Genomic DNA, 8,825 nt, shown 5'->3' with positions numbered 1-8,825 from the left:
TTTATCAGAATTCCCATGCGATGATTTCGTGACTTTTTTGTCATTATTTCTTCTTTTTGTAACGTTGTCTTCGTTACTTGGATTTCTATTATTTTTATCGTTGTTAGAAGCTGCTTCGTCGTCGTCGTCATCCTCATTATCATTATCATCGCAATGTATTGACAAGTCGACACCTGTAGAATCGACATCGACATTGACGTCATAATCATCATCTTCGTTGTCGTCATCGTCGTCATTCTCATCAGTATTGGTGGTGTTGATTATATTTTCCCCAAGACCTCTCGCCTCGTTTGCGAAACTAATGTTCTCAATTTCAATTTCGTCTTCGCTCTCTTTCTTTATATCTATGGATTTACCAACTCCTTCCCTGTCGTTTTCCGACTTTTCATCACTTTTTGAATCCCCCTCTTTATCGTCTGAACTGTCACTATCGATTTCACATTTAACATTGATATCGGTATCATTATTATCATGATCATCGATATCGTTATGCTCGCTGTCCTTCGCGGAGTTGGTTGTGGTATTAAACGTGGATCCCTCATCATCACGTGACAAACTTGTTGACGTCATAAGAAGAGACGACAGACTACTGTCTTTTTGGTTGCTGTCGTTGTTGTTTCTGCTTTGTTCGTTTCTGGAATCTCTAGGAGCAGCGGAGCAATTCACTCCCTCTTCTTCGTTCAGACGGTACATCATTGGCGGAGGAGTTGTGTTGTGTGGAGTGTTAGCCATTGACGTCGAAGAGGAGAAAGACGATGAAAGAGATATGTTAGATAATATTGATGATGAATCGTTGAGGTGGTTTTTGATTAGATGATGGTGGTAGTAAGGCGGAGGAGGCAGTGGTGGTAGTGGTTTTTCTTGATGCTGACAATGAACCTGCTCCTGCTGTTGTTGAATAGGATGAGGATAATCTGCTGCAGAAATTGGCGTTAGCGTTCTTCGATCAACAGAAGAATTGGAGAAGTCCGCTAAAAACCTACGATTCGCGTTGTTCTTATCCTCCTTGTTATCTTCGTGAATCATGGACAACTTTGAATTGTGTTTCATAGCAACGGGTGTTGACGTCATCATTTTGTCGTAGTGACGTAACAAAATGGCGGCCGGGAAGGGCGGTGAATTGTTTACCTCGCTACTAGCTGGATTATCATCGTCATTAGAATTGTTAACACTGTTTTCATTATCTTGCCGACGATGTTGTTGTTTTTGTGGTTGGTAATGCTGCCGCTGCTGCTGCTGCTGCTGTTGTTGTGAGTTGTAATGATCTGGTCTCGAGTAAAACAGGGGATGTTGATTCAAAGCCTGAAAATTTAGCTGTGGTGGAACGAGCATAGTTCCGTTGTAAAGACTACTATGATTGCTGTCACCATTGCTGCCTCTTTGGTAACGCCGAGCGTCCCCCCTCCCCCTCCGTTCCGTTACGATAGTTGTGTTAAAATAAACCACCAGTTCCTCGTCAATCTTCACCGGTTTGATTACTTGGTAATAGTGAAGCTGACCTCTTCCCTTTGAACAGAAAAGTTAATTTTGAAAAAGGAGGTTAGGTTGTGATTGTTAAAAATAAAATAAAAGAAAATAAATAGGGTCCCCTCCATGGCGGCCATGGTCCCCTCCCAAGAAGCAAATAAACCTTAAATTAAGCAAAATAATAATGATATGAAGAGAAAAGGTCATTTTAACCGTTTAGCCTTTGTCAGGGCAAGAAACAAGAGGTAGTTATAGGTTAAACCTCAACAAAAAAAAAACCACAAACCCCCCCCCCCCCCAAAAAAAAAAAAAAAAAAAAACAACAAAAAAACAAAAACAAACAAAAACAAACACATATGAATAATTGGAAAAAGAAAAGATGGAATGGGTAGGATGAGTTTAGAAAATCACAGTTATATAAAAGGATTTTTGGGAGAAATAAGGATGAAGGGACGAACAGTAAGGTGCAAAAATTAAAAAGAAAGGACAATAGAGGAAGCAAAGAAAAGAAAAGAGATAGAGAGAGAGAGAGAGAGAGAGAGAGAGAGAGAGAGAGAGAAAGAGAGAGAGAGAGAGAGAGAGAGAGAGAGAGAGAGAGAGAGAGAGAGAGAGAGATTTTGTATATTTACTTTAGAGCAGATTATATTGGCAGTCTCGGGATCTTTGGAGCTCTTGACAAAACGGACCCAATTGCAATGTCGTACTTCTTGGCCGTCCACTCGCAACATGACGTCATAACCACCAAATTCCCTCCGGATCTGTGAAGAAGAGGGAAAAATTGGCGAGAATAAATATTTATTGACTCAATCCTAGGGATTTTTGCTATTTTTCAAAATTGGAAAAAATGTATTGAAAATGAATATGTACTTAGATAGTTTTATTCAACCATCATTAACATGCACAAACTAAAAACATTAGCGTTGATACTAAGCCTAAAATTTGTCTCAGAAAAATGTAATAAATAGGCATGGGGTAAACTACAGATATAGTCGGTATTAGGGTTGAGTGAGGTCTTGGGTTCGTCTATAAAATCAAATCTAATCATTTTTAAAACATTTATTCAAGTTTAAATATTAATTCTTGCCATTAAACACCCTAAAGATTAGAGAAGAGGGGAAAAAATGTGAAAGAGTGTTTATGAAATAGTGTCAGACAAAACTCATCCCAATCAACCAGCTTGGCCACTGCTCCAAGTCGAAAACTCTCCCTCCTCCTCCTACTCTTACTACTACTACTACTACTACTACTACTACTACTACTACTACTACTACACTACTACTACTACTACTACTACTACTACTACTACTACTACTACTACTACTACCACCACTACTACTACTACTACTACTACTACTACTACTACTACTACTACTACTACTACTACTACTACTACTACTACTGCTTATAATAATAATAATAATAATAATAATAATAATAATAATAATAATAATAATAATAATAATAATAATAATAACACCAATGATTACTTTTACACTACTCTCTCTCTCTCTCTCTCTCTCACTCACCACACACACACACACACACACACACACACAACACTCTACTCCTCTCTCCCTCCCATAACACACACACACACACACACACACACACACACACACACACATCCAGTACTTCTGTTTATACACGACGCCAATATTTGTTTAAGTCTCTCTCTCTTCTAGGTTCCATGCCTGGTCCAGGCTTCGGATACTGCATGAATTATCTCTCTCCATTCTTCCCTGTCTCTTGCTTTTTCAAACAGCTCTTGGATTGTTAGGTTGGTGAAGCCCTTCAGTTGGTCTATGAGTGTTTAAGTATATTGTTGTAATTTGTAATACCCTTTCCCCCCCCCCCCCCCCACACGCACACACACACTTTATCACTCTGGACCAATATTATACACTAGAGAGTACTGTATTATGACTGTATTTTCCTGACACAGTGAAATGGAGCCGATTCCAGATTTCGCAGAGGGGAATTCCAGAGAGTTTTCATAGACAGGAAAGATGGCCTAATGTTTCACAGTGGATCGTGTCTATGCATACATTAGCACGCATCGCTACTGAACAGCTCTCAATAGGTGGTCCTCTTTGATTCGCCTATCAGAATACCTGTGTTTACACACCACTCATGTGTGTACATTATACAGATAGCTATATCATTAACGTGCGAGTTCATCTATTTTGCAGGACGGGAAGTGGAAGTAGGGGGGGGGGGTGAGAAAACAACAACAGAAAAATGAACCTTGAGCATTTTAAAATTTATATAGCGCAATATCCACTAAACGAGCTCAAGGTACTTTACAAAACGTTCCTAGCAAACAACAACATTGAACATAATATGTCTTGTATAGGACATGACATGACGCTTGTTCGGCTATACACAATATCATAATATAACGTTGATCGGCAGATCAAACCTCTGAAGTCTCGATTTTCACGAGCGCCGGATCAAATCTCTACACATACGAGCTTTGCGCATCATGATTTATTCAATTTTGAGCGGATCAAACCTCTGATGACATCAGATTAGATGGTGCGCAAAGCTCGTATATAGACTTGAGTCATCAGAGGTCTGATCCGCCCAAAATTAAATTAAACACGGTGCGCAAACCTCGTATGTAAATTTTAATAGTTTTTATCCGCCGGTCGTGAAAATCGGGACTTCAGAGGTTTGATCCGCCCACCATCGATAAATCAAATTTAATTAAATTGAGCATTTATATAGAGCAATATCCACTTAACCTGCTCAGTGCCGTAACTAACACGCATCGTGTTTCACCCTATATGATAAGTGTTACTGCTAGCTTGGGATCCCTTGTAAAGAAATTACTTTGAGTGTATATAGTGGATATTAATAAAGTATTTTTTAAAAACTCTAAATAAATAACACATAGCGAGGACATTGAATAAAACGACAGAATGGTAATTGAAAGAGAACAAAACAAGAAAAAGAATGAAAAAGAAAACAGAAACAACCCCACATTCATAAACGAAACGAAAGCAAATAATGCCAAAAAAGTTGTTTTTTTTTTAAGAAAAAAAAAATTACAACAAACAAAATGCTAAACAAAAATGCAAAAAAAAAAAAAAAAAAAAAAAAAAAAAAAACAAAAAAAAAAAACAAAAAACAAAAAACAAAAAAAAAAAAAAACAACACAGGGGCAGTAAATCCTACTCTATTTAATGTTAGTCGATAATAAACTGATTTACCTCCCTTGTCTATACTTGGAGACGTAATCATATAATTTCATAATTCTTTCAGCCGTTTCTTTTTTCTTTTTCTTTTTTTTTTTTGGTGTGTGGCAAGGATAATATTTATACATTTCCTGGCTGTATTCATTTGTTACTTCGTCTGCGCAAGAAACTTTAGCACTGTTGCTCCCCTTTGCGGCGCTGCATTGCGGCTGCCGCGTGGCTTATCCATACTTTCCGTGGTTTTGGCTCTAAATATATATTCCTACATGAAATTGGTACAGATAGTATGCGCTTGACTAAGAAGTTCACAACATTGCCATCCGGAAGTCTAACTGACCAACACACAAAACTCTGTGTAATCATGAACTTTTTTAGTCTGTATAATACAGTTCAGTGAGATTGCTCATAAATGTGGATGGCAAGAAACAATAACAAAGACCTGAGGGACGTCAACTTCGATCTATCTATAAAGAGAGTTCTTTGAAAGAAAGCGTGTCAGAGTTAGTGGCTTTGTATCTCTTCTTGTTATAACGTCAAGCGATATTGAGAGCGGTCGCTCACTGAATAGGTGTCATTGATCGCAATACTATAGTAATATGGGCCTGGTAGGCACTCAACAGGCATTTTATCTCATTCGACACTGGTATGAAGGAGTAACCTGGCAATAGGCACTGACGGATAGTGTAAGACTGCTAGTATAAAGGAGAACTCATGCCAGTGACAGGCGAGATGTAGCTTATTGAAGGATGAAAATTTAGTTTCAAATGATCCGCTAAGTGAAAAAAAAAATATTTTTTAAAAATGGACTTTTATAAAGGCAATATCCACTAAACGTGCTCAAAGCGCTTTTACAAGGGGTCCCTTGCTAACAGCAATATTTAACATGTAGGACGGGACATGCCGCCTTTTAGGCGATATTACAATTTTTTTCGGACAGACACAACGCTGTTAACGACTAGCTACTCTTTTTACACCTGAGTACGATGAGAGAATGTGAGTAACGAGCCTTCTCCAAGGACTCAACTATTCGCCTAGCGAGGCTCGAACTCAGGACCTTCCGATTTGAAAGCGAGTGCTATACCACTAGACCACATATTAATTATGGTGAGCGCAGAAAAACCGCATTGATGCGCTATACGAATGCGAATATCTACTCATTTTTGCATTATTATCGTACTCACGTCATCCTGTGCCATTATGGTTTCGTCCGCAATCCTCTCTAATCGGATATCTCCGTCATCTGGGTAGAAAACGGTACCCGGGGCAAGCGCCGTGTTCGTGAGAAGGCTGGAAGTTATCACAGAAGAAGGTGAGGTATTAGTGGTAGATGATGGTATTGTTGTTGATGATGATGATGATGATGATGATGCTGATGATGATGCTGATGTTGACGTTGTTGTTGTTGTGGTCGTACTCCCGTCACCTTCATCCTCATTGCTGACGATATTGGTAGGGAGCGGATTATGAGAATGGGATCCCTTCGAACTCGCTGCTGTTGTTGTTGTTGGTGGTGGTGATGATGATGACAACGACGACGACGATTTTGACAATTGTGAAGTAGATGATGTGCTTTTCTGCGGTTCCAGAGCGAACACCAAGCTCATTTCCGCTGGCATTAGGATACAGCCGTACATCTTTGGTAGTACTATGATGGTATCTTGTGTTAGAGGTGAAAGGTCGTCTTGGATTTCTTATGAAAATTATTTCTATGAAATAGAAGGGGGGAAAAAAAAAGAGAAACAGAAATAAATAAAGGGAAAGTGTGTGTGTGTGTGTGTGTGTGTGTGTGTGTGTGATGGGGGAAAAGGGGGGGGGGGCGATAGCTCAGTTGGTAGAGTACTCGCTCCACACGCAAAGAGGCCGAGATCGATCTCGAGTGGACTCGAGATTTTTTTTTCTGACCCCCTGTCCATCCAAGCAGTGATTGGGCAGCTGGGTCTGTTAGATCTGGTGGAGAGTATTTTGCGGTAGACTAGCGTCCTATCAAATGGGTAGTAAGCAATTGCTATTGTACGTTTCACGCTAAAGAAACCGAGATAAACTCCGGCTCCATGCTCTGAAGAAAGGGGAGGTGATTAAAAATGAAAAAATGAATTACAATTTAATTATCTAGAAGTAAAGACTGAAACTTAAACTTGGGCTTTTATATAGAGCAATATCCACTAAACATGAACAGACCGCTTTACAAAGTTATCATTTTAAATGGGATTTTTTTTCAAAAAATTTCAAAAAAATAACCGTAGCCATCGTTATCTTATAGCCTGACACTGAAACCCAAAAAGACTGGCATTTTGACGTCATTTTTTAGGTTTGTGTAGCGTCGTTAGTTGAGCTCAAGGAAACAAGTTATTTCATTGGTTGAACTATTGAATATAACTCACGATTTGTTTTCTTTTATGGCAAAAGACTGGCATTTTGACGTCATGTTTTGGTCAGTGTCAGGCAATCGGTTTAACACGCCCATCGCACGGTATCAGGGTTATCAATTCAGAAGGCAAAAATTTACTGAACTTTTACAGAAACACCTTGATCGACCCACGTCACTCTGAGCGCTGAACTCCAGTAAAAAGACATTGTGTATTTCCTTTTTTTCCCCCAGCAGTTTAGCCGGTGATTGGAAAATAATATACTCATGTTTTACGACTGTTTTACGATGTTGTGCGGCTATGTGGTCTAGTGGTATGACACTCGCTATCGGATCGGAAAGTCCTGGGTTCGAGCCTCGCTCGGCGCATAGTTGAGTCCTCGGAGAAGGCTCTTTACTCACATTCTCTCACCGTACTCAAGTGTAAAATGAGTATCTGGCCGTTAACAACAGAGTTGTCTTTGTCCGAAAAAAAAATGTAATATTGCCTAACAGGCGTCATGTCACGTCCTACATGTCAAGTGTTGCTGTTGGCCTTGTAAAGCGCCTTTAGTACATGTAGTAGATATTGCGCTATATAAAGGCTCAAAAAAGCTCAAAATAGAGAATGGGTACACACCTTCAGAATAACCAGGCTCTTGGAATCTAGTAGAACCCACGGGGCCCACAGTTGCTCCAACATCATCAAATCATCGAGATGCAATCAACAATATTGATAACTAATGGATAAGCAGTGTTAGTATCATTATCATTATAAATACTATAAATTATTAATCCATTTGAAGAAGTTGTTGAAATGATAATATCACTATCATCATTACAAAACTCAAACAAGAAAAATCACATTTTTTATAAACGTAGAGATCTCAAAATCAGAAGAAACAATAACAATGATGCGATTGTTCACATTAATTGAAATGACTCATCAATATGAATCCTTATAAATAACACTCAGCATTCATCCATGGTGCAAATGAGTTCATTAAAATGTGAATTCATTTGTAGATTTATTCCGTGAAATGTGAAATAATAATATTTTATGTTTGTCACACTTTTATAATTAATATCTAGAGAGCTAGATAGATATCTAGGTAAATAAATAATTAATCGTTTCAATCAATAAAAGTAAATTTCGAGTAAAGTTTTAAACGTCCACACCAAATGTCGTAGTGAATACAGGAGAAAAATAAAACAACTTTTTAAAAAAGGAACAGTGTTTATCCTTTTATCAATGTTTTTTTTTTTCACTTTCAACAAAGTTCGAATCAAATCGAGATATTGTAAACAATAATAAAATCTTATTAGTATTAGATACACCGCATTGCTGAAGTCCAAGAATGAATAGTATAGTCCAATTAAAAAAACAAAAACAACAGTTGTTTAACTTTTTTGATAGATTAGAAAATATAGCATAATTATGTATAATAAGTTTCTTCGTTCATGAATCCTGGATATACTGGTCAAGAAGAAATAAGGGAAATATTATAGAGTTTGTCAAAGTTCTTAAACTGAGATCCCCGCAACAACGAGCAACATTGATTCGAAGTCGTGTGAGTTTTATGGCTTTATATGAAGCAAAATAATCGGTAGTGGATGATTGTGGCCGAAAAATGGGTGGGTGGTAAGGGAGGGAAGGAGGGAGGGGCGTGAGAGGTGGGAGGTTGTGACCTTTTGCGTGATAATGACGAGACAGGCGGTCATTCACAACAACACCCGATTCAACACTACCAGGCATAGGGTGGGTGGCGGCCGGCCGGGTGACCACTTGACCACTTGATTACGATACTAGTCTTGAC

At 38.5% G+C, this 8,825-nt stretch overlaps 1 protein-coding gene across 1 annotated transcript in view; it reads right to left on the bottom strand.

The window, feature by feature from the left end:
- The window catches only part of LOC144959969 (uncharacterized), a 17,010-nt gene extending 8,414 nt beyond the window's left edge, over positions 1 to 8,596 (bottom strand). The window contains exons 1-4 of the mRNA XM_078892850.1: positions 7,649 to 8,596; positions 5,846 to 6,370; positions 2,097 to 2,225; positions 1 to 1,506 (exon numbers count right to left, since the gene is read on the bottom strand). The exon at positions 1 to 1,506 is cut by the window's left edge and continues 441 nt beyond it. Of these exons, the coding sequence (XP_078748976.1) occupies positions 1 to 1,506; positions 2,097 to 2,225; positions 5,846 to 6,298 (2,088 nt within the window). The 5' untranslated portion in view covers positions 6,299 to 6,370; positions 7,649 to 8,596. The remainder of the gene's footprint in view (positions 1,507 to 2,096; positions 2,226 to 5,845; positions 6,371 to 7,648) is intronic.
- Between the last annotated feature and the right edge of the window lie 229 nt (positions 8,597 to 8,825).

This window comes from Berghia stephanieae, chromosome 14 (genome assembly GCF_034508935.2).
Source record: "Berghia stephanieae isolate SIO BIC M18660-M18661 chromosome 14, UCSD_Bste_1.3, whole genome shotgun sequence".
Taxonomy (NCBI): domain Eukaryota; kingdom Metazoa; phylum Mollusca; class Gastropoda; order Nudibranchia; family Aeolidiidae; genus Berghia; species Berghia stephanieae.
Note: the sequence above shows the minus strand (reverse complement) of the source record. Positions and strands in the feature narration are given on the sequence as shown.